The 26,975-nt window shown below is 33.7% G+C and overlaps 1 protein-coding gene across 2 annotated transcripts; it reads right to left on the bottom strand.

Annotated features, from left to right (window-relative positions):
• Positions 1-111: 111 nt before the first annotated feature.
• On the bottom strand, positions 112-26,951 carry LOC143194972 (alpha-1-macroglobulin). 2 transcript variants are annotated; one of them, XM_076401793.1, is made up of 24 exons: positions 26,697-26,951; positions 26,425-26,594; positions 26,119-26,366; positions 25,341-25,457; positions 25,057-25,290; positions 24,827-25,003; positions 24,517-24,768; positions 22,013-22,204; positions 19,303-19,569; positions 16,922-17,242; positions 16,812-16,869; positions 15,913-15,939; positions 15,749-15,854; positions 12,729-12,951; positions 12,456-12,667; positions 12,316-12,398; positions 7,443-7,558; positions 5,153-5,303; positions 4,861-5,093; positions 2,758-3,025; positions 1,791-1,951; positions 1,516-1,728; positions 516-753; positions 112-457 (listed from the first exon to the last, which is right to left on the bottom strand). In XM_076401793.1, exons 1-24 carry the CDS (start codon positions 26,768-26,770, stop codon positions 234-236), a joined length of 4,365 nt encoding a protein of 1,454 aa, XP_076257908.1. In that variant the 5' UTR covers positions 26,771-26,951; the 3' UTR covers positions 112-233. The 2 variants fall into 2 exon arrangements, with proteins under 2 accessions (XP_076257908.1, XP_076257909.1); XM_076401794.1 differs by lacking the exons at positions 1,516-1,728; positions 1,791-1,951; positions 2,758-3,025.
• Positions 26,952-26,975: the final 24 nt, after the last annotated feature.

Genomic DNA, 26,975 nt, shown 5'->3' with positions numbered 1-26,975 from the left:
TAATTTTAAATGTTATACCTATATATAAAATTTTTTCAACAAGCCTATTAGTGAAATTATTCAATATGGATATCCTCACGTTTTTTTAAATCTTGTATTAAACAATATCTATTTTACTTAATAATGTTTTATTGCAATAAAAATAAATCAAATATATATATATTTTTTTACGCTTAACTATAAATGTTTAATTTTAAGAAATACTAATTAATGTAGTTTTGAAACACCTTTTGTCATTTCTTTTTGATGTTGTCTTGGGTACAATTGTTTGATACTTTATACAAATGAAGTATCATCTCTTCCGGATTGTAATAGTCGTACATTTTGATTGTATTGTCTTTTCGGCGTTCCAATTTTGATTGTTCTATGATGCTGAACGAGAAGCATATTTCGCTCTTGTCCAGCTTGGTGAAGTACAAGTTAATCTGATTCTCTGTTTCCTCGAATTTCTTTATTTCTAAAACACACAGTACGTTAATAGTGTCGGTAGTGATGGACGAGCGGGGTATGTTTACTTGTGTAGTTGCCTCGGTTAATAAGATTCTCCAGGGATGCTTTGTCGGCGATGTATCCCGATGGCAAACCCATCTCCATAACGGCCATGTTTGATAATTGATTCTGTCCGTTATAGGTTACGCAGGGGGATATTTTTCTCACAGAACACGCATCTACGTTTGATACGGATGCTACATCTACTGCCAACTTGAAATACTCACTTTTAGGTACATGTAATGAGTGATAGGTCTGAATGAGCTGAAAATAAAAAATGTCCTTTAATTCTAAGAAAATTTGAATTAATTGTTGTAATTTTGCTATACATTACGAATAGTGTAAATCAAGATATCAATGTAATGGATTGTTGAGGTGCGTTGATTGAAGAGGAATGTTTTTTTATAGAATAAATGGGTGATAAAGCTTTCAATAGATGATAATCTTTGCTGTAATGATCAAATGAAACGTTAGAATCAATAGCATTAGCTGTCAGTAGTATTTTCACAAAAAGTTTTCGGTCTCCAAGATCTCAACTCATTGGACTACTTTATGTGATAGATCTTAGACCAAAAAATATCTGAAAAATGAGTTAGTTTTTGCATTTGCAAACGTTTTTGTTTTAATATATTATTATAAAAGTTATAATTCGTCTCGTTTGTTTTTTTATATTATTAGAAAACTTGATATATTGTTAATATTTGTAGTTGAGTTTTTGTTTTGTTGATAAGGTAGATCATCTCTTGCTTTAAAAACATTACGTATGTCTACATTTAACAGAATACATTATAAAAGATGTTAAGTGGTTTGTAGTGGTTACTGTTAGATGTTTTAGAGCAATTTTGGTTAAAATAGGCATAAATTGTACGACCGTTAATAACTGTGTCATCATTCGTTGTGGATATGTTCATTGACTAAAATGGGATTATGCTAAGGGCCTAATAGTTCTCAAACAATTGACGTGCTCGGAAATGTTAGACTATCTTAAGCATAAGAACAAGCCTTTTAAAAAAGATGACTACTTACTTGAATTAGAACACACCCCACTCCAGAAATACTGATATCCAGCTTTCCTTCTGTTATTCTCAATGGCATCTTCTTACCCTTGATTTTGTCCGCCGATGTCAAGGCAATAGAATGTCGTTCTTCAGCTGTTTCTATATTGATATTTATATCGAGGGTGCTGGGATGAATATATTCGGCGTATACCGTGAGGGCATCTAGGGCAACTACGGTATCCTATGAGACGAGCTTTATGTAGATCAATTTTCTGAGATGATACTTGGTGGGGTTTTTATTACCTGGGTTGACCTGAAAGCCCCGGTGGGGCCTATCTTGGACGAAAGCCATCTGACAATGCTGCGAGCGTGGGCTAAGTTAGTTGAAGTTTTGTAACGCATTAGAGCGAGTAAAGCGTAGCTGGTCATCTCGATATCGGACGTATGGTCTTCGTCGCCGTTGTCTTTGAAGAAATGATAGTTGAAATAGAATAAATGAAGCCAATGCCAACATATAACGTATTAAGTCCTCCTGACACGGTCAATGTGATATAGGGTCGCGTTAATCAAAATAGTAAGGACTATAATTAAAGAATTACGCAGTACGTGTATCGGAAAGTCATTACCGATTTTTCTAACAGATGTCGCTAAATTTAAGTATGCAATGTTATGATGATACCATTTTATTCTACTGACATCAAGCTTCAAATCTATACATGTCATATCTGGCGAAAGTATCACCGCCATAGATTTATACTTCTTTGAAAATATCAAGTTTCGTGCCTAAGCATGCTCTAATCTTAAAAGTTCGATGTGCAAGACAAAGCACGTTCTGGTAGACTGAAAAAGTTTGAAGATACGAAGCTACAAGAGCTATTGGATAAGGACCCAACCGAAATTCATAACATTTTGACCCACGCATTGATCGAAAAATGTCTATAATGGGCCCGAAGATATGGTAAGGTAATTTTACAGCACGATAACGTGCACTTGGATGGGACTTATGCGATAATATTCGCACTCGCCATACTCTCCGGACTTTGCACCGTCCGACTATCAACTTTTCGCATCAATGGGACACACACTTGCAGAGCAGCACTTCGTCAATTTTGAAGTTCGAAGTTAGAAAATGGCTGGATGAATGGTTTTGCTCAAAGGATAATATGGTATAGAGTCGTGAAAATTTGAGATTTTTTCATATTTTTGCTATCATTCCTGTTCAAATAATAGTAGGGTAATGGAAATAATAAGAATTATAAATAAGTGCTACCGTTAAAACTCCACCACGTCATGCTGTTCTCTTTATTCGCCGCCGCCAGTATATGTTCCAGGAATCGAACACCTTCGTCCATCCACTGCATCTGGAGCATGGCGTAACAACTTATGATCAGCGAGTATCTGTCTGGGTTGCCCTGATTCCTGATGCAGTATTTCGCGTCTCCTAGTACCGACTTTGGAATTTCGATGTTAGCCTCCAGAAGACTCAATATTACATAGGAGGTCAGGGCGGAGGTGCTTCTCTCCGTATCGGTACCACCCTGTACAAATTTTCAGCATAATATTAGGACTATAACTTAATTTTAATTTTTTTTTATATCAAGCTAATGGTAAGCGTGCACTAGCACTTCTAGACCTGTGCAAATGGTTGGAACTATGCCCGATATATACGAGGTGCGTTAATAAAGTAACGTAAATTTTTATTTTTTGATGTTAAGAGAGAACTAAACCGTGTGATTTTATGTGGTTAAGTAGTAGACTGCTCTAAATGGTATGAAATATTTTGGACAAAAAAATTGAACCGATTTCAAAAAATAAATAAGGAACTCACCAAAAAGTTTAAAATAATAAAACTTAAAATGTGTTAAAATAAAATATGTACATAATTATCATTGTAATAACCAAATAAAAATAAACAAACTTATTTAGCCTATCTCCTATACATATTTTATATTCTACTATGTACACAGCAACACATTAGATTTGTTTGTTCGTAATTTAATTTTGTGTATATGTCACAAAATTATATTATCATTTTTGTATTGTTTGGTCTCGTCACCGACTTCAAACTGATTAGTTTGTTGTAAAATAGGATTATTTTTTACTTTTTAGTGAGTTCTTTATTTATTTTTCGAAGCCGGTTCAATTTTTGTGTTAAAAATATAGTAGTAATAAAAATACGTAGTTATTTTATTAACTATTACAATGGATAGCCCAAGTAAAAGTGCAACCGGAGGAAAAATAGAAATAAAGAAACAATGAGTGAAAATAAGGAACGCTTCAGGGCCCAGGGTCCGCTATCTAGTTTAGCTGATTTCACAAATGTTCCAATCAAACTAGAAAAAAAAAGTTGCTGTCCCTGTTGGGAATCGAACCCGCGACCTTAGCACGTCAACTTAATGTTCTGACTGTTATACCATAGAAACAGTTGCGACCGATATTTTTACAACTTTTACACTGAACTACTTCCGATTTTTCGTAACATCAGTTCAGCAATAACATTATACACAAATATCTGATTATTTTAGATAAAAAAATATGTGAAAAATTTGTACGTGCCTTTGAAATTTGAGGGTTTCTCTCTATTTCCATCTATCAAATACTGGGGAAATCGGCGAACATACATAACAAAATATAACAGGTCAATTGAAAAGTCCGCGGTCTGACACATAGATGGCGCTATTAGAATTAAATCCATATGTTTTTAGTTAGCCCTAACCCTCAAAAGATGCGTGTATAAATTTGATCTCAAAAGTATGCTCGCTGGGAAGAAATTTTGGTCGAATGAAGAGGTGATCGCCGAAATGCAGTTCGTACTACAAAAATGGTATCGAAAAGTTGAAGGGTCGCTATAATCAGTGTATCACCCTTGAATGGAATTATGTTGAATAAAAAAAACTAATTTTGCCAAAAATGTGTTTTACTATGGTAGACCGGGGACTTTTCAATTGACCTGTTCTACATCTGAACATAGAACCTCCTCCTTTTTTGAAGTCAGTTAAAAACACTGAAAAGTGCTCCTAACTTTTATTTTATTGGAAACTAAGTAAGTACAAGGTACTAAGTAAGGGTCTTCTTAGATAAGTATCTGTATATCTATAGTTGTTGCTGACACAAATTGTAATTTAGTTTGCAATGGCTAATAATAATATATTAATATATTGATTAAAAAACACAATTTCACGAAGGTTTATTTACTAGGCCTGACCCCATCTGATAAGCCTATAGGTTTCGAACCTCAAGTTTAGAAATAAATTAGAAAACAATAGAGAATATTTTCGAGAAGATTTTTTATATGAAATGAATCTGATGAAAAATCTATTTACATCTAATATATTCAAACCCACCTACTTCTTAATTATTAATTCCTACCTACCATATCATGAAAGACGTGATACATGGCGTCAAAACAACCATTCTCCAATTGATTGCTGTATATCCACTCCACAGCTTTATCTATAATCCGTTGATCCACGTAAACGTACATCTTTATCTGTTGCAGTATCTTGACCACGAAAGTAGTCAGGAACATGGAGCCGTCCGGATCGTTGTAGCCGAAAGCAGAAAAAGAACCGTCCTTATGCATATAGTTCAATATTCTTTGATAACCTGTAAAGAGTTAGAACAAATTTATGATTTAGACATTTTCCAAATGAACGGTAATGTACCTATTTTGAAACTCCTAATGATTTTTTGCCTTGTCATTGGCGTCAATGTTTGGGTGGCGTTCATGTACCGTAAAATGTACAGGTTTGGTGCAAGTGAGGCCATTATTTGTTCACCACAGCCGGTTGGAATAGTTATCAGTTGTTTTAAATTCTGAAAACAACTCGGTAAACAAAATATTTATAGTCCTTTCTACGGGATTAAAAGTCCCGGGCCTAACGCATAGATGGCACTAGTTTTATTGCATTCACCGCTTTTTCAATTAGAACCAACCTTCAAAAGAAAGCTGTTAAAATTTCATGATATTCTACTCATAAATAGTGAGTGCTAAGAGTGGCACTACTTTTATTATTTTCAAAACAATTGTTCAAAAACAAGTTCGGGTTTTAATTTTACACTGCTTTTTGATGGAAAATAAGGATTCCGCTTTATCAGAAACAACAACAAAACGTCAGATTGTTAACTTCAAATTTGGTCGTAGGGACACCGATGATGCAGAACGAAGTGGACGTCCAAATGAGGTGGTAGCACTAGAAAATATCAAAATTATTCCAGAAAATTCTTTTAAATGATCGAAAAGTGAAATTGCCCGAGTTAGCTAACATCGTAAAGGTATTATAAGAACGTGTTGGTTATATATTGCATGAGCATTTGACTGAGAAAGCTCTGTTCAAAGTGGGTGCCGCGTTTGCTTACTGTTGACCAAAAACAAAAACGTGTTGATGATTCTGAGCAGTGTTTGGCTATGTTTAAACGTAACAAACCGGAATTTTTGCATCGATATGTGACAATGGATGAAACGTGGATCCTTTACTTCCCTCCGGAATCAAAACAATCGTCATCTGATTGGACACAACAACTGGTGACATGACATGACTGGTGAATTGAAATGTTAGAGCGGCGCTGGAATGATTGTGTGGCTCTTGATGGTGATTACGTTGATGAATAAAGGCAATTTTTTATTACGCTCGGGACTTGTATTATATATAGAAACAACTTAAAAGCATCATAATTGTTAGTAATTGTTACTGGAGGATTGGAAACATTTTATCGAGGATTTAGTACAAGCATGTCATTAAACTGTATAACCAGCGGTCTTTTATTTGGCAATGTAAATTTGGATGGAAGTTTCAAAAGGCTGTATATATTGAGTAATGGACCAAAAACAAATTCGAATAAAAAAAGAATCAAGTACTCTATGGATGTATTTTTCATCATGACAATGAATAAGACTTAGGTCTATCATTATGGTCCTGAATTGCAATAAGAGGCTAAGGGTGAATGAGGGTTTATTAATCGCCTCTTGTTTCAATATGGGACAAAAGTCCCGCTACCATTTTTATTGCCTATAACATTGCTCAAAGAAAAGATAAGTAAGTTTGGTTTTCACAAAAAGTTTATTTGGTCTTTAAACTTTTTTTTTCGTTATGGCTGAAACATTATCTCGGCCAAATGGTGACCGCTATTCGCTATACAACTTTCGGCTCTTTTAAAGTCATTTTTCATGATATCCTGCAACATCTCAGGCTGAATTTCTTCAATTTCGTGACGAATATTGTCTTTAAGATGTTCGAGAAGTAAGAGATCATTTGGGGCTTATGCACATAAACTTTTGATTTTAAAAAACCCCATAAGAAAAAGTCTGGTGCTGTTAAATCCGGAGATCTGGCTGGCTATGCAAAATCGCCACTTCGTAAAATTAGTCTTCGTGGTAAGTAATTAATTGAGAATTCTGTGTTTCCCAAAAATTCGCACGTAAACGATAAATTGTGGTTTCGTGAGGCACTGGACGATTAGGACATTTTTGACGTATTTTTTGCTGAGTCGCAATAATTGAACGATTATTTCTATAAATATTGTCACCATTTCTGCTCGTTTTTGTGGCGTATATTTATCGATAATAAAATTTGGACGTCTACACAACATAATGGTTAAAGCGAAACTAAGTTAAACATCACATAACCAAGATAGTGCGGAATCAAAATGGTAGCGGGACTTTTGCTCCACCCTATTACTTCTATTACAACGCAAGAGGTTTGTTCTAGGACTACTTGTCAATAAAAATTGGTCTTAACGCATTCGCTGATGCACCATTAATATGGTGCTAGTGACGGTATTTACCGTCAACTCTTTGATATAATTTTTGGTAACAGTGTAATTTTAAAAATAGTTAATTTTTGACGATATCTACTGTTGAAGTCGATGCGGTAAAATAAATTATTTAACACTATATCAGAGAAACGATGATTGCCTTTTAGTATACCAAATGTGTTAATTATATTGAGATGTTACCTCTATAGTCGATCCTAATAGATCTGCATTCACACTTATAAACGTCTTGTTAGTACCGGTTACAATACCGTCAGGAATTTTTAAGTTCCATATAGTACTATTATCCTGTATTTGATCTGAAATTAATTGACATTATGTGAAAATTGCTATAATCAAGCTACGTTGAGTAAAAGTTTTCAATTTTTTTTGAATATGCGCGAGATATATAAGTGCTTCTTTGAATTCTGGTCATTATTTCATTTTAAAAAGACATTTATAGAGAAAATTTGCTACAATATGTATTAATCAAAATATTTTTTATCGTTTTCTACAACTTGTTTCAATTTTTCTGCTAACATGACGATATTGTGTTGAATAAACAATGTTGGTGTGGCACCATTTTTGCACTTCTTAAGCTTCTCGAATACTTTCGATTTGAACAAATTGTATTCAGGAGGCCTTTTCTCTGGTGAGAAGTCTAGATTCGGCAGGACTCTTCTTGCAATATGTGACCGAGTGATGTCATGACCACAACAAGACTTTATGGTCATGAATAATCCGCTTCGATGCTGATGTCAATGGCTCTCCTGGAGAAACCGATGACTTTTTGTGCTTGGGATTGTCGTAGTAGATTCATTTTTCGTTGATAGTCAGAATATAGAACAGAAAACTCTTCCCTCTGCTTGCCTAGTAATGATAGCGCAATGTGGAAGACATTTCCCCCTCTTTTCGATCGTTCCCATCATATGTAAACGTTTGGAAACGGTTGATTCAACTGCTAAGCTGCCCGAAAGTAATTTGACAGTTTAGGCTGTGTTTTTGCCCAATAAGTCTTGCATTTTATTGTTTCACAATGTTTTTTGTCCTCCTCATCAAGATTTACGTGTTTGGCTGGAATCAGGCAAAGAATACACGTTACACGCTCTGAACCGATCAGAACTAGAGCAATAAGATACAAGACTTGAAGATGGCAGATGAGATTCTGCCAAAACGTCGTCACGACATCAAAGAACCAAACGCGGATGAAAACTTGAAATACTAAAGAAACATATATATATGGTCCATTCAAAGTTTTTTTAATAATGCACCATGACTCTGAGTTTTAGTTCAGTTTGGCTTTGACATACAAAAAATTCTAATCTAAATAAAATAATTACAAAAATATTATGAAATTTAATTTATTTTAACATTATAGTAAATCTAATATATATATTATCGAAGGACTTAGAACTACAATTAAGACACAGCTATAATAGTTTGTAGGTCAGATTTGTTTTATTTACATTTAACTCTTTTCCACACCATCCATGACGTAGAGTTTCTAGGTGCGTTTTTTTTACGTAGTGGTATCCCCCTGGAGGCCTAATCCACCTAATTAACAATTGTATATCTGAGAAACGTATTTTACTTTCATTCGAGAGCATATTTATTTTTTTCGTTTAGTTCTTGTTTCCTTCAATGGTGCGTTTACTTGTCAAGTCATCTTGGTATCACTATATATATTATTTCTTCTTCTACTATCTGTATACACTATTCTTCATAAAATTAATCACTGAATTATGTCTAATGCATTTACCATGTCTACAAAACAGTTAGTATTCATTCTCTCCTCATACGTTGTAACCTAATGCTCATGTTTCAAAATATAATCAAAATTAAACATCTAGATGAGGTATGTATAAAAAAACTTTGAATAGACTTTATATTATATTCTTAAAATATACATAAATTTTAGAAGAACTGGCAATGTGGAAAAATAAAATTTAAGTGCGCATGCCAGGCGTCCTTATGGGTACGCTCTTCTGTGAATTGGTACCTGCGGTCTGGAGGTATAAGAGATCAGGATCACTATGTCTCCCTCTCTTTCTTTACTCTTTGCAGAACCATCTTGATCTCAATATAACTATCCTGTCCATCCTTTCGTCAACCATGTTTAACTTAACAACAAGTATTTACACAGAAATAAGTAAATACTAAATAAAAATACTTACAGATTCAAAAACAAAAGCTAAAGTAATTACTAAAGCTAAAGCTAAAGAAAAAACTTTCAAACCAAACGAAACTAATATTGAATATAATTTGCTGGACATAGAAGCTGAAAATTCGATGATTGCATTAGTCACGCCGAAAGACCAAATTTACTAAAACTGACATTAAACCCAGGAAATCACAAGGCTACGATTTAGTAACGGGAGAATTACTGCAAAAACTACCAAGAAAGGGAATTATAAAACTCACCAACTTGATCAATACAGCATTTAAATTAAAACATGTTCCAGGCATTTGGAAAATGGCGGAAATTATAATGATCGCAAAACTTGGGAAGTCACTAAAGAATGTTATTGAAAAAGCCTACGGAAGTAAAAAAGTATGCTCAGCTATATTCTTAGATGTAGCACAAGCCTTCGATAAGGTTTGACATGAAGGCTTTGTTCATAAATTATAGAAAATGTTACCAAAACAACACACCGAACTATTAAAATCGTACATTACAACCAGCATGTTTAGAGTTAAACAAGAAGAAACTTACTCTACAATAAAAGAAGCTAAAGCAGGTGTGTACAGTGTACTGGGGCCAATGCTTTATCTACTCTACACTTGTGATATACCATAAATGGCGAATATTACGATAGCTACATTTGCTGATGATACTGCGATTATAGCTGTCGGAGACAATAGTGAAGAAGCCTCACGAAAATTACAACAAGCAAGTGACAATATAAATAATTGGACATAAGCTTGGAAAATAAAAATTAATGAAAGTAAATCTGTGCATGTGCAGTTCACCTACAATCAGACCGTACAAGCACAAATAACATTAAATAATACTCATTAATAAATCATTCCATATAGCAACAACGCTAAATATCTCGGAATGAATCTTGATGCAAAACTTCGCTGGAAGGAACATATAACGAAGAAAAGAAAAGAACTGGAATTGAAATATGGGAAAATGTACTGGCTAATTGGAAGAAAATCACAATTATCAGTGCATAATAAATTGCTATTATATAAGCAAATACTGAAACCCGTATGGACATACGGAGTTCAATTATGGGGATGTTCTGCAAATAGTAACATAAGCAAAATACAAATTTTTCAGAACAAAGTCCTGAGAGATATTGTGGGCGCACCCAAATACTATAGGACTGATTACCTACATCGAGACCTTCAGATACCCATAGTCAGTCAAGAAATCAAGAGAATGCAAGAGAAAAGACTCCACTCTCATGAGAATACTATATATACAAGTATTGCAGCTTTTGGATACCACCAGAACAGGACACAGAATCCAAAGAATCAAACCATCTGATCTTGTGTAGTGTTGTGTAGTAAGGTGAATTTAATAAAAATACAGCAGTGACATGTATAAACATTATTTCACCGGAGAATGAGATAGGGCCGATGGGTCCTCCTAGTTATATATCTAGATTTAAGTTATCACAAAGACAAATTGTAGGTTAGTCGGAAGCGACTAGTAGCGATGTAATAATTAAATAATAAAAAAAACAAAATCTTGTGTGGTGTGGGATATATACCTAGATATAAGTTATTGTAAAGATAAATTATAGGTTAGTCGGTAATGATTGGTAACAATTTAATAAATAAAATAAAAAATATTCCGAAATATGTCTTCTGATTATTATTCGTTTAGATCGATCCAATATAGTTTATTGTCCCGGACATGGTTCAAAAACGCTGAAGATGTACTAAAAACGGTTGATAATTGGATCGTTGCCAGACCAATATTGTTCTTTCATTCGAAAATGATGGAAAATATTTTTTTGATATATTATAGATTTTTATATATTTATATTTTTATTATTATTTAGTTTTTTATATTTCTATATATTTAGATATATTACAGCCTATATCTTTGCCAATAAATGCCTTTTTATCCTGAATAAATGATCGAAATACATGCAAGCGCCTAATAATAATATACGGGTTGTTATTTGTTGTAAAATAATAAGTCAATTGAAAAGTCCCCGGCTTATCATAGTAAAACATATTTTTTTTTCAAAATTAGTTTTTTTTATTCAACATAATTCCCTTCAACGGTGATACACTGATTATAGCGACCCTCCAACTTTTCGATACCATTTTTGTAGCACGATTTTTCCTTTGCTTCAAAATAGGCCTCAGTTTCGGCGATCACCTTTTCATTCGACGAAAATTTCTTCCCAGCGAGCATTCTTTTGAGATCTGATAGCAGGAAATTCCAGCCCAATTCATAGATTTTTGCCATCGTTTTCACTGACTTGTGACACGTTGCATTGTCTTGGTGAAGCAGCACTTTCTTTTTGCTTGATTGAAGCTTGATCATCTTCAAAGACTGCTCCGAATCATCAACTCGTTGTTGTTTTTGGGCAAAAGTGAGCTCGCGCGGCGTCCATTTTACACAGAGCTTTCTCATACCTAAATATTCATGAATGATATGATGTACACGTTCAGTTGATATCTTTAGAGTGTCTATTATTTCATTCAATTTCAATTTATGGTCATTCAAAATCATTTTGTGTATTTTTTAAATGTTTTCGTCGGTAACAACCTCTTAGGGCGTCCACTGCGATCACCATCTTCGGTGCTCATTTCACCACGTCTAAACTTAGCATACCAATCCTTGATGGTTGATTTTCCTGGGGCAGTGTCCGGAAACCCGGCATCTAGCCAAGTTTTTGCGTCAACTGTATTTTTCCCCTTCCTACATTTTTTCACAATAACAAAAGTTGGTTCACTCAAAATGCTATAATTCACAAACTAATGATCCGACAGGGCTAACTAAAAACATATGGATTTAATTCTAGAAGCGCCATCTATTTGTCAGGACGGGGACTTTTCAATTAAAATGTTAGATGTTTCTATTTTCAGTAACCGTAGCTCTAGTACATACCCGAAGTGCACATCAATGCCGAATTGGTTTTAACCTCCTTAAATCCTTCAGGTTCGATGTTTATCGTTTTCAACATGGCATCTCTGGAAAATATAAAAACACGATAAAACAAATGAACCTCGAAAGTTCGGAAGTCGAACCTTTTGGATACGATAACTTCGGGCCCGCACGGCAGAGGGTACTGGTTGTCGGTTTCGACAGAGACAGTTACTTGTGCCGGTCCCACCTTCATTCCGGTAATCTGGTAATTGTGAGTTATCGTATCGCTTTCCTTAAGACAATAGGAAGCAGTGAGCGATGATCTTTGATTGGTAAGTTGAATGTTTCCGGACATCTTCAGTGCTATCCTAATCTATTCGAACAAAATACTTTATATATCCATTTCTTCGTATTCGCCTCGTTCGATGACTTACCGGAAATGAATAATCCAAATAATTGAAAATATTGACCGGTAGATAGAAATGTTCGTCCTTCTTGGCAGAGTACGGTGCTATAATTTCGATGAAGAACGGTTGGAAGCTGGTAATCTCTGTTGGGGGAGCGAATGAAACTCCCGCCGTCTCAGATACACAGAACACGTTAGTCGTCCAACTGGTTATGGAATGTGGCAATTCTCGTGCCATCACCGTAGCTGTTCTGTAAGACAATTGTTAAACAAAAGTTCCACCCAAATACCGTAGAATGGGGTTACTTTAAATTTGTTAGCTTAGCGATAAAAGCTTTGTTTTTTCTAACTACAAAATTTACTACTAAGGCATCATATGCGAACGACAGAACAATCTTAGCATCTTACGAAGATCAAATAACAGCATTAAAGAATCTCCAAACGCACCTTGATAAAATACAATTCTGGCCGTATTCACTCTGCGTAGAAGAACATACCCACCAGTAAATATCAATAAATGTCAACATTTCCAAGTTGATGATGACCTAATATTTGGACTTAAATATCGGACGCAAATGCAAGTTATCAATAGATAACAAGGTATTGTTATCCGAATCAGTACTTAAGTCTATTTGGTCATATGAAATCTAACTATGGGGTACTGCTAATCAGTCCAACATAGCCATCATCCAACTGTCCCAAAACAAAGACTTGCGTGCTATGTCGCTATGCTCCCTACTATGTTTCTAATGAAGTCATACAAAGATATCATCCTAGAAGCCCTAACGAGTGCAATTCATAATGTTTTTGTTAAGTACTACAAAAGAGTGTTAGTACTACCCAATATGCTCGTTAATCAGCTCAATGTACTAAGTGATAGTGAAGTGAAAACTGTAACACTATCCAATTTTATTATAAGACACATATAGACTTTAGAATAATTAATTAAGATAATATTTTACACAGAAGAGATCACTTAATAAAGTGATTTTCTACATGTCATGAAATGTTTATTGCTTACTGGACATATTGTTGAACCGCTAAGAGTAATAATAATAAAAAATAAATAAATTCAAATTATTCGAATGCTGAAATCCTCCAAATATTTTTTTAAAGATTGGCAGCATTGAACGTGACTGTCATCATGTGATCAATCGCAGTATCGTTTAGTGAAAAAACATAAAAAATATGTAAGTACTAATTTTGTTCAATTTTAAGGGGGTAATCTAGATTTTGATTAAAATCGATTTTTTTCATATTTTCAAAGTTTAAAAAGTTATCTATAAGAGGAACCGAATTACTTAAAGTCTTGTTAGAGCCTTCTCTATACCTTCTTATATCTTATCAAAATGAAACAATAAACATTTGAATATTTATCATTTAAAAAAAAATATAAACATAAAAGGAAAAAAAAAACATCATTTATTAGAAAGGTCAAAATTTGGTGATAAACAAATTATATGATTTTTTTTACTTTGATATATAGAAGAGTGCATAGAGAAGGCTCACACTAAATTTAAAGTAATTTGGTTCAGTCAGTTCTGTAAATAACCCCTTACAATTGCACTAAACTAGTAATTTCATATTTTTAATTTTTTTTTCACTAATCGACATAGATCCATCCATTGCCACTGATCACACGATGATTGTTCAATGTTGCCAATGTTAAAAAAATATTTGGGGTTCTGTATTTGAGCAATTTGAGTTTGAAATGTTTTTTCAATTATTATTATTAGTAGTAGTCCAACAATCTGTCCAGTGGGCAATAATCATTTCTAATGATTATATTATATAGTCTATTCAAAGTTTTTTTGTACATACGTCGTCAAGATGTTTAATGTAATGCCTATCGCAATTTGTAAATTCGGTTTAGAATCAGACAATATTTTCCTTCTCATTTTATTCTAGTTAAAAAGAGACACAATGCTATCTGATTGGTTCGAATACGTAAACGAATGAGTCTGTCAAAGTCGTCCGGTTGTCAGACGTATGCAAAATTCTTGAAGGCAATATTGATAAGAGGTTATAACTCTAACCTATAAACTTTGGCGGCTGTATAATTAACTGTAGTTTTTGATGTACCATAATAATAAAATAATAAATTAAATTTGATAACATTTTTGTTCAATTATATTATTTAGATTATAATTTTGTTGTATGTTAAAACCAAACTGAACCAAAACTCAGAGTTGATGAGGCAACATTGCGACGTTTTGTTGTCACAAATTTAAATGGCGTATGTATAAAATAACTTTGAACGGATTATATATAGTCCTTCCAATAAAACAGCCAATGCACGTCATAGATGACGTAGAATATAATGCCAAATTCAGTGTGTAAACAAGTAAAATTCGTTTTAAATTCAGATTTTTCCTACTCTTTTACCTCGGTTGAAAGGAGACAGAATGCTGTTTGATGCATCGGAACATGTAACTAAATCAATTTACAAAATTCGATTTGTGTTGGTAGTGGTCGACACTGTTGCCAAATGCCTACAAAAGTCTTCAAAACGTTAATATGAAGTACCCTTAAGTACAATGTATAAGTGTCAAAGTAGCTGCGGTAGTAGAGTCTATTCAATAAAATAGCCGATGCACGTCATCAAAATTTACACCGCAATGTTGCCGCAACAAATTTGACTTTTAGCTTACACGTTTGCCGCTTTATAACCTCTAATTATTATTACTAACGTTTTGAAGAATTTTGTAGACGTTTGGTAACAGTGTTGTCCATTACCAATACAAATCGAATTTTATAGCCTGATTAGATTACATGTTCCGACGCATCAGGCAGCATTCTGTCTCTAACAAGGTTTATCCTTGTGAGAAGAAAAAATCCTGTTCGAGTTTAAAACGAATTCTACGTTTTTCCAACGTGCGTTGGCTGTTTTATTGGAAGAATTATAAGATTGTAGGTACATTGATCACGGATGTGTTATTTTTTCTTTTCTCAGTACAGTCAACACCGATATTTAATTTTTTAAATTATTTTTGCTGCTATATTGTAAGTCATCCCATTCTACGGTATCGTTTTATCCTTGTTTATTACTCAATGGGTACTAATTCCCAGAGCCAGTTTTCAGGGAAATACGATCTCACTGTTATTTCAGACGCTTCCTCTATGGCGTTATTGTACTGATCAATCATGAATTCCGCTAAAAATTGATTCGAATTACGGGAAAATTGTATAGAACTTAAATTAATTTTGATTACCTTCATTGGGATTAAACTGTAGCGGTCCTAGAATAATATTTTGGTTTAATTAAGATGAGTTGGTAATTTCTAAGATCACTTAAAAAATTAGATGTACAGGGGATAGACAAAATAATAGTTAACAGTAGCGTTGGGAACTGGCTTCAGTCGCTATTTTTGGTTCGATTGATTTTACTACTTTTTACCAGTGACTGTTTCAGTCGCTATTTTCGGTCCGATCCCAAAATCTGATATTTTAAACCCTAAACCCAAACTACAGTTTCTGCGTTCACGAGGGGAAAACAAAAGGCGATACCATGGACCTAATGCAGGTAAAAGCAGCATAAATGACCGTTAATTAATGGTCAAAAATAGAAAAATGATGGATTTATTAAATATTTTGAAAACTGGAGTCAATTTAAAAAAAAAACGGGCTGTTGATTTGGATTCAGCCCCCCATAGTTCGTGGTATTCAGCTGGCTTTCTCCTTGACATTACTGACCGGATTACTGAGAATGAATATCTCTAAATCCTCAATGATGAAGTTCTTACTGTGACTAGCATATTGTTGAAAACCACTGTCATACTGCAAGACGATAATGCGCCCGTATACATAGCCAAAAAGTTTCAGCCTTGGTTTGAGTAGCACCAGAATATCATCAGACATTATTACATCAACAGAACAATCGCCAAGATTTAACATAATTAAACCTTTATGGGGAGTTTTCAAGTAGAGGGTCACGAGCAGATTTCCATCTCCAACATTATTGAAGCAATAAGCAGATATTTTGATACAAGAATAGAACAACATTCCGTTCTTGTTCTGTTTCCATCAGGTGTTCATATTATTTTGTCTATCTCTTATAATCTATATGGATATATAATATATATCCTAATAAGCTCTTTTGATCGAATCTTACCGTGATAACAGGGTTTGGTAACTACTTTCAAGTTCGTAATAGTTATGACGCCGAATTTCTGTAAAACAAACCACTAAAATTGACTGACGAAAAACTTTTTGCTGACTTACATTGAATACATCATATGAGTCGCGATCTTCTGAAAATGGAAACACATGTCTTCTCGGTCGGGTAGAGGTTACGTTTGTGAGTGTCTTGCTCTGAGTCTTTTTGTGGGTGTTAATACAGGTAGGTCTGGGCGATTTCGGATATTCTCGCTGTTGGGACATCACCTTCGATATACGGTCCCAGTGGAGGTGTTGAGATTCGGCGAAGAAATCGCTCGCTTTGTCGGTGGCCGTGACCGCGCACAGTCCCTTCTGTTCGGATTTTATGTGGAGCTTAGCCATTTTTCCGGGAACCAGTTGTTTTTCATTCCATGAGGCATTGACCTGTGGAAAATATTTTAACACTAACTTATAACTATAGTCTATCCAAAGTAGTTTTATATATACGTCATCAAGATGTTTAATGTATTGCCTGTCGCAATTTGTAAATTCGTTTTAGAATTAGACAATATTTTTCTTTTCATTTTATTCCAGTTAAAAAGAGACTAAATGCTGGGTGATAAATCAGATCAGCTTATAATTATTTCAAAGGAAACTGTTAGTCTGAAAAGTATTGAAAAGGTAGAATGGAACTTCCGTATATTGCTTTTAAAAGAATAAAACTTTTAAAAGCATATAATAAAATGAAGGAAGACTTATTTTAACAATTTATGTATTAAGATGAAACATGGATATTTCAGAATGGGACCAATATTCCCAATGGTCACTCATGACAAGATGGTAATAAAAATAGTCTTATGCCAACAAAAGTTGATGGAAAAAGGTAAACGTTGGAATAATAATTGATTAAGTTTTATTACTTATAACATTTATTAATAATTCATTGAAGATATATTGTATTTCATGCTAGAAATAGGAATGGTTAATAATACCTTAGGTTTGGATCAACTCGATCAAACACATTGAAGAAAAAGAAAATTGACAAATGATGGAATTCTGAACAATTATTAGATAGATTGGAAATTAACAGTTTAGTTATTCACTTGAATGACTTGCTGCCAATTCCTAAGACAGGGTGATGAGAGTGGAAATAAGTAAAAGTGAGTATATAATTAATATGTAATAACTTTAGGAACAGTTATTGTAGGCTGTAAAAGATTTATGTGCACAGATATGTGTGTAATTTTTGAGAATATACATGAGCATTTAGTTAAAATGTGTCAGGAGAGGAAAAACAGAAACTGTTTTGTGAATATGGCAAATGCATTAAGGAGAATGCAGTAATTACATCTAGTTTTATCAAGAAATATGTACATAGGTTTTAACAGAATAAACTAAGGAGAAATACAGTGATATCAAAATGTCTTTACAAAGAAACACTGTACCGAAGGACACAAGAACTAAGCGTAACAGGTAAATATGTTCTGTAATGAAAGTAAAACATATTACTTGGATATAAAATTATTAATTAGGTTGATTAGGCCTCCAGGGGATAAAACTACTAGAAGAACTCCTAGAACTTTAACTCATAAGTGGTATGGAAAAGAGTTAAATGTAAATATAATCAAAGACAACTCTAACCTATAAACTATTATAATTGTGTACTTAATTGTAGTTTTAAGTCCTTCGATAATATATGCATTAGATCTACTATAATGTTAAAATAAATTATATTTGATAACAGTATTTTTGTTTAATTATTTTATTTAGATTAGAATTTTATTGTATGCCAAAGCCGAACTGAACTAAAATCCGGAGTTGACAAGGCAACATTGCGACGTTTTGACGTCACAAATTTAAATGACGGTGTACAAAACTTCCTTGGATAGACTAACTGACAGATTTATAATTTATCAGTGTTATAATCTTTTAATATCATTTTATTAAACGAATAGTAATCATTTAACAATTCATTCAATAAAACAGATCTTGATTCAATTATCTTTCCAACATTTGCGTAGAAATTTGGCAAATTGGAGAAAGGATGGAGACATACAGTAAAGAAAACCTAAACATTTTTGGAAAAAAAATTTGGAAACTAATAATAGATGGAGAGATGTGAACAACAGGAGATACTAAAGATATTATTAAGAAGAATGTTCTGACGAGGGGGCATAGCGATTGAAAATGGGAAAACTGAAAAAAAGACGATGAAAAGGGAGAAGAGATATAAAACATGATAATACTATAATGATTAAGAAGGTGTCGAGGATGATAATGCGAGGGAATTATAATTAAAGTAGTTAAATTAACAGTTTCATCGCCGTTTCTTTGGATTGAATAAACATTATTTTTAAAAAAATATTCTACAATTTGTAGTGATTCTAGAGATTAAAGAATCTCGATAAAACTTATATCAAAATTCATATTATTTGGAAGTGTCTCCACCTAAGACCAATACAGTATATAAAGATTGTTAAGACCAGAAATTGAAAATGTCTTACCTTAAAAGAGCATGGTGTCACATCTTGAGATTTGCTGGACGCTACCGTCTCGCCATCCTTGGTAACATAATAAACTAAAATCTGGTATCGGAAAGTGAGTTTTTCTACTTTCAGTATGATCGGAAATTCATCGATAGTCGTTCCCAGTTTGATGTACTTGTGTTCCGTTCCCACAAAATGTCTGTTCGCTTCTTGACTAAAAGCGATTCGTTTCTTCACAGTGTGGGTAATTCTCTTCACCTTATATAGACCAGAATTTGTTTTAATCTAAAGAAAAGATAAATAATACAATTTACGTTACTATATTTAGTGTATACAGTTTTTATTTTGGATGGGAGGAAGAGGTAATTTCGTCTTTTCTTGACAGATTAATTTAGAGTCGCATATCTTTAGTAACAAAGCCATGTTAGCATGCTTAAAAGATGATACTCCATAGATATAACAGTACTATCATTTGTTGATTAAGTTAAAAGTCTTTTTGTATTGAATATAGAGATTGCAGGTCAGATTGTGCATTTTTACAACGTGCGTATAACTTTGTTCCAAGAAAAGGTAAGTAAGTTTGGTTTTCATAAAAAGTTTATTTCGTCCTTACATTTTTTTTCGTTTATGATTGAAAAATTATATCGGCTAAATGGTGACCGCGATTCGCAATACAACTTTCGGCTCTTTTTAAGGCATTTTTCATGACATCCTGCAACATCTGAGGCGGAATTTCTTCAATTTCGTGACGAATATTGTCTTTAAGATGTTGAATCGTTAAGGGCTTATTCACATAAACTTTTGATTTTAGAAAACCTCATAAGAAAAAGTCTGGTGCTGTTGAATTCAGAGATATGTCTGACCATGCTAAATCGCCACTTCGCGAAATTAGTCTTCGTGGAAAAACGTTATTCAATAATTCAATTGCTGAACGAGCTGTGTGTGCTGTCGCCCCATCTTGTTGAAACCACATGTCCTCTAGTCCTTGCTCTTCCGCTTCAGGTAGAAGAATTTCGAATCATGCCTTTGTACCGTGAAATTAGGACCAATGATGTTTCCAGCATGAATACCACACCATACAGTTGCTTTTAGTGGATGCAATGATGTTTCATAAATTAATTAAGGATTCTGTATTCTCCAAAACCGACTGTGCTGTTTATTGACATGGTCTCTGAGAAGAAAATGGGCTTCATCGCTCATCATCAATATCAATTTAGACGAAAAATCTTCAATTTCACCAGACAGTCTTAGGATTGAATTACTACAGTCAATTCGTTGATCAGGATCTATCGGTAGCAATTTTTGGACTAAGTGAATTTTGTACGGGAACATTTTCAAATCAGTTTTCAAAATTCCGTGCAGAATTGTGTAACTGGGAACCATGTCTGCGAATTGATGTTTCTAGAGACTCTGCAACACTATCGCGTAACAGAGCCACATTTTCAGCGTTACGAAACATCCGTTGTGTTCCAGAACGATACTTTTTTTTGACGACACAATTTCCGATGAGTGGCAATAATGGAACGATTATATCTAATAAATATTGTTGCTATTTCTGCTCGTTCTTGTTGCGTATATTTATCCATAATAAAATTTGGACGTCTACACAACATAATGATTAAAACGAAACTGTCACATAACCGCAATGTGGCGCGCAATCAAAATGGTAGCGGGATTTTGGCCCCACCTATTAGTTCCGAAAAGGAAATAATGGTGATGAATGCTTAAATTTAAAGTATTTGCTCTTTCATTTACCATCTCGCGACATTGCTACGAAACTAAAAGTTTAACCATCAAATAGTTTTGAACCATTTACATAAGAAAAGATAGTAAAAACCTGAAAAAGGATTAAAAGCGAAAAATGCAATTGAGCGAGTTGCCATTGGATAATCGCTGTTGAAGCAAAATAGAGCGATTTTTGAAACAAATGATTAAGGGTGATGAAAAATGGATCACATGCGTCAATATCTTGTAGAAATTATTGTGGTCGAGGCTTGAAGAATCTCTAAAAATTATTGCAAGGTCTAAAGCTAAAGAATGTGTGGCTAAGTGTTTGGTGAGAATTGGAAAGGAATTGTAGGTAATTTTGCAGTGAAGGTCCGCAAAATCAAAAGAATGGCAAATGGTCATCGATCAAAACAATACCTTCAATTAAATAAATACCTTCAATTTCTCAACATTTTCTCCTTTTAACTCAAACCTTTTGTCCAACGTTTTTCAAACTTTTTTATTCTTTTCAAATAACAAATTTTCTCAAGTCCCTCGAAGATGTTTGTTTCAGTGATGACCTCTTCATTCGATACAAATATCTCACCACTCAATAATATCTCAAGTTTTGGAAGCAGGTCAAATCTGAAGAATATGCAGGATGTGGTAGGAGCTCGTAACCCAGTTTATGAATTTTGCCATTACAAAACATTATAAATTATTTACAAAAATTGTTCGTCTTACAGATACGTAAACAGACAGAACTGCGATGTCATTGCATCCTGAAAGAGAGACTGCAAAGGGGCAAATTAATTAATCTACAGAGATATACAAGTTATAAATTTTTGGCAGATGTTGGGCGTTTTCGAATTGGATAAACTTTGATTTCAATAGAATGGGCTTAATGGGCTAAACCATCTTCGAAATTATTAATATTTTGAAGTCGTTTATTGACTAGTGAGCAACTGGTATGTGATTAATATGCAAAAATATGTAATATTTATCCATTATTATACATTACCATATAATAAAATGTGACGTTTTCTCCTTCTTGAAAGTTATCCGCTGTATACAAGATCCTATAGTGATGGTGTATGGGGCATGTTTCGTTAATTTCAAAGTCCTTTATAATGGAAATATAACTTGAACTCAAACTGTACAGCCTAACTACCAGTAGGCTGTCTTCGATGTTATTATTCTTAACGGATTTTGCCTGAAAAGAAACAAATAACAATGCACATGCATATCGTTCAATAAATCCTTTCAAAATCCAAGAGATGAGAGAGTTCATATCAACATTCGTATCAGATATCCATCGCATGGTTTCAATTTTATTGTTGTTTAAATCAAGAAACTGTAGTCCGAATGAAGTTTAAACCCTTATTAGAATTATAAAATGTCAATTTTACTTTACAGATCTCTAATAATATTTGTACAATGAGTCCAAGTAATAATAGTTAGTCTTTGAAAGGTTTCATAAAATATTTTAGATAAATGGCTATATATATTTTCTTTCAATTTTTCCTGTTCACAGAGGGACGATTGTCGTTTGACGTTTGAATAGTTTGAGGTTTGGAGAGATAATATTGAAAGAACAACTAAATAACTCCTCGTTTGTTAAGATTGTAGATTCCTATTTAGGTAAAATATTACCACTTGTAAACTCTATGTAATCTATCAGGATTTTAGAAGAGGTAAGTTGCATTTAAAACCCCAGGGAAGAAATTAAACTAAATTCTCATAGTTCAGCTGGTATAAAACTAATACAACAGGGAATGAAACACATAATAAGGGTAAGATAATAAGATAATTTATTCTATTTATATTATATTCTTCAAATATACGAATAATTTTCAATAACTGACAACGTTGCAAATTCAAATCCTTATGGTAAGGATGCCGAAAAAATATCGATATTATTGACCGATATATAGATTTTTTTTCAGCCGATATTTTTTCATTTATTTTCAAAAAAATTAAATATATTTCTTAAACATTATAACAGGTTAACAGGTCAATTGAAAAGTCCCCGGTCTGACACATAGATGTCGCTACTAGAATTAAATCCATATGCTTTTTAGTTAGCTTATAGGGTTAGATCAAAAGAAAAGATGCATGTATAAATTTGACAGCTGTCGGATCATTAGTTTGTGAATTATAGCATTTTGAGTGAAGCAACTTTGGTTATTGTGAAAAAAATGGATAAAAAGGAATTTCGGGTGTTGATAAAATATTGCTTTTTGAAGGGAAAAAAATACAGTTGAAGCAAAATGAAATAGCTGACACTATAAACATATCAATTGAACGTGTACATCATATCATTCACGAACATTTGGGTATGAGAAAGCTCTGTATAAAGTAGGTGTCGCGCGAGCTCACTTTTGATCAAAAACAACGACGAGTTGATGATTCGGAGCAGTGTTTGAAGATGATCAAGCGTAATAAACCCGAGTTTTAGCGTCGATATGTGACAATGGTTGAAACAAAGCTCCATCATTTCACTCCGAAGTCTAGTCGACAGTCATCCTAGTGGACTGCACATGAAGAAACCGCTCCAAAGCGTAGGAAAACGTAACAGACGGCTGGCAAGATTATGGCGTCTGTATTTCGCGTATGGAATAATTTTCATTGACCACCTTGAAAACGGAAGGACCATAAACAGCAACTATTATATAGCGCTATTGGACCGTTTGAAGGACGAAATCGTCGAAAAATGACCGCAATTGAAGAAAAAGAAAGTGCTCCTTCACCAAGACAATACACTGTGTCACAAGTCAGTGAAAACGATGGCAAAATTCCATGAATTGGGCTTCGAATTGCTTTCTCATCCACCGTATTCTCCAGATCTGGCCTTCAGCGACTATTTCCTGTTTTCCGATCTCAAAATAATGCTCGCAGGGAAGAAATTTTCGTCGAATGAAGAGGTGATCGGCGAAACTGAGGCCTATTTTGAAGCAAAGGACAAATCGTACTACAAAAATGATATCGAAAAGTTGGAGGGTCGCTATAATCAGTGTATCACCCTTGAAGAGAATTATGTTGAATAAAAAAATCTAATTTTGCCAAAAGAATGTGTTTTACTATGGTAGGCCGGGAAATTTTCAATTGACCTGTTAATTATCGATTTTTTTTTAATATATCGATTTTTTTTTAATATTGATATTTTTCTCAGTGGTCGATACCTCTATCTTGTGGGCATGTCAGGATTCTCCAGAACTAGACTCTTATAAAATAGAGTACAAAAAAACTCTGTTTCCTTACCCGGCAAACAATTTAACCGCAATGTTGAAACTTTAAACTGATTTATTTGATGTAGTTAAATATTAAAGCCATCGAATTTAACAGTTAGGTTAGGTTGTTCAACTGTCATTGACATTGATGTTTCGCATTTTCCCCAATAGATATCGCTGATTAAAATATGCGTAAGTACCTAATAGTGTGATATCATTGAATGAACATTACTAGAGACTATATCTAAGGACTTATTAAACAATTTTCGTGAATTACATTGGAAATATAACTTACGTGTAGATGTACATGCAAAACACTACTCTTGAGGGGCCATAGCTTGAAGGGAATAACACCATCTTCAGGCACGGTATAATTCGCGCATTGCTCATCGTTGAAATAATTCCAGCTCTTCTTTATAGCCAGGTTATAACAGATTTCCACCACTTCACTCTCAATAGTCGTAATGGCATTATATATTTTCAATTTTCCTTCATAAGGCACTCCCGGAATGAAGATGGCACCGCTTTGGAATTTTAACCAATAGTGCTGCGTATAAATATAATTTATTATTCCATGTTTTACGACGAAAATAATGCAAAACTACTTTTAAGTGAATTTCGGCTTTTCCAGAAGCTATGTCAACATTTGTGGAGCCTTGCTCTGTTATAGTTGCTTTAATATGTAGAAATATTTTAGAATGGCCCATTAAAAATTGGCCATGAATATCCGCCAGACTCAGTTCTTCTCTGGTAATGTAAAAATGCGCGCAACCTTTGTACATCTATAGAATTGTAAATATTTAGCGAAGATCCACTATGGCTGCGTCCCACTTACCTCCTGCAATTTATTCACTGGTTTCATATGACTGATGGAATCATAAATTTTCACGAAAGCAATTCCTGCCACAGGCTTATTAAACGAATATTTCGCACACGCACTGATAGTGAGGGAATCGGACTGGTGGTATACCGATTTTGGATACGTCAGATCGATTTTAAACTTAGGAACGATGTACTTGGCGACCTCAATCTGTTTGGAAGTTTTCGCCACCTCTATTTTCCATTTTCCCTAGAAATTGAATCGATTAAATAACTGTCTCTATCATCATCACGGCTTACGATCATCGCCTCGTTCACCAACTTGTATTCCAGAATGGCAAGGCCGTGATCGAGAGCAACGTTGTCCCAAACGAAGACATTTACGTCGAGTGGATTTTTTATTCGGATTTCCGATATCTAAGAAATAATTCGCTTATTATGCAGTGCTGGACAAAAATATTGCATCTCTACTACAAGTGTTCTTGATATGACTAAATGAGGGCGCGAATGTGATGGAGATACATTTGAAACTTCCGATGAAGACAATTCTGTTTAATTATCAAACAGTAATTCTAGTTTTGGTTATTCCAGCATTGTTGAAATCATAAAGAACAAAAGTAAGTATAGGCAAAACATATAAGGCCATAGAAACTTTAAAAATATAGATTGTATCAATATTAAACTAATATGAATCAAATAATTTACTATAATAATTAATAATTTTTGATTAACCAATATTTTTTACTATAAAAAGGTCTTTATTGAGAAAAATTGATATAATATCTATTAATAAAAATATTTTCCATCGTTTTCCATTTTTCGAATGTTTTGGCAACATTGCGACAGTGTGTTGAAAGAATGATGTTGGTTTGACAGCGACTTTTGACGATTAATCTATTTTCACACTTTACTTTCATTCAACCAATCAAATAAGAGCACATTTTGAAGTTTGATTTTTGGAATAACGTCAAATCTAGTAACAGTGACAGTTGCAGTACCGAACATTTACAATATGACATTAATTCATAACATGCCACATTCTTGTCCAGATAAATTAATAAATTCAAAAACAGTGCACCTTTGAAGCTCCTGGCGTGAAATGTTGATCGATTACCAATGTTCTTATCTTGATTAAATCGCCGGGTTTATAAATCTCCCTATCAGTTTCCACAAATACTTTTGCAGCTTCGACTGGATACATCAAAATCGGATCCAAATTATGTGCGGTATGAGTTTGGTGGGTGTCCGTGACTTGAACTTTAACGTTGGCGAGATGCGGTTCCAATAAATTGCGTTTTGGTACATACATACTGAAGCATGTATGATCTAGAGATGATAAAATTAAATTAACAAATCTTTCTGCGAAATGTTATCGTTCAAGGACCTGATTCTATAGCTCGATTAGTCAGAAAATGGCTCCCTTTATATGTCAAATCAATCACTACCTTGGATGGATGACGAAAATGGTGTAAGGACAAACAAACTGATTCATTTCGGCCGGATTCCAAAGTTTTGGGCATTGTGAAAAAAAATCCACCATTTTTCCTTCCGTCACTAAAAGTTATACACAAGAATATTTAATTTTAAAATACAATAAGCAGTTATTTCAGTTAAACTATACAAAACTGTAAGTTTTTTAGTACTATTAAAACATACCTTATATTTAAATCAGCGGTTCCACTTAAACACCACCGAAAATATAAAACAAAGGAAATAATAATTTTACGCATTGTTATCTATCGAGTTTAATAAAGCAGTTAATATGAGTAGATTACACCGGATTTCGATGCATTGCATTTCACTCTTGATCTTTGACAAATGCATTTTTATCGATAAAAATAATATTGTCTTGCAACAGAGTTTTGAACTTATCACTTATTAGCGCCGACAGTGTTATCATAATTTGAACTAAACATCTCGGTTGATCTCGGTATA

Source organism: Rhynchophorus ferrugineus, unplaced genomic scaffold (genome assembly GCF_030347505.1).
Source record: "Rhynchophorus ferrugineus isolate W39M unplaced genomic scaffold, kcgeb_rfMv2 rfM4, whole genome shotgun sequence".
In the NCBI taxonomy this organism is placed as follows: domain Eukaryota; kingdom Metazoa; phylum Arthropoda; class Insecta; order Coleoptera; family Curculionidae; genus Rhynchophorus; species Rhynchophorus ferrugineus.
Note: the sequence above shows the minus strand (reverse complement) of the source record. Positions and strands in the feature narration are given on the sequence as shown.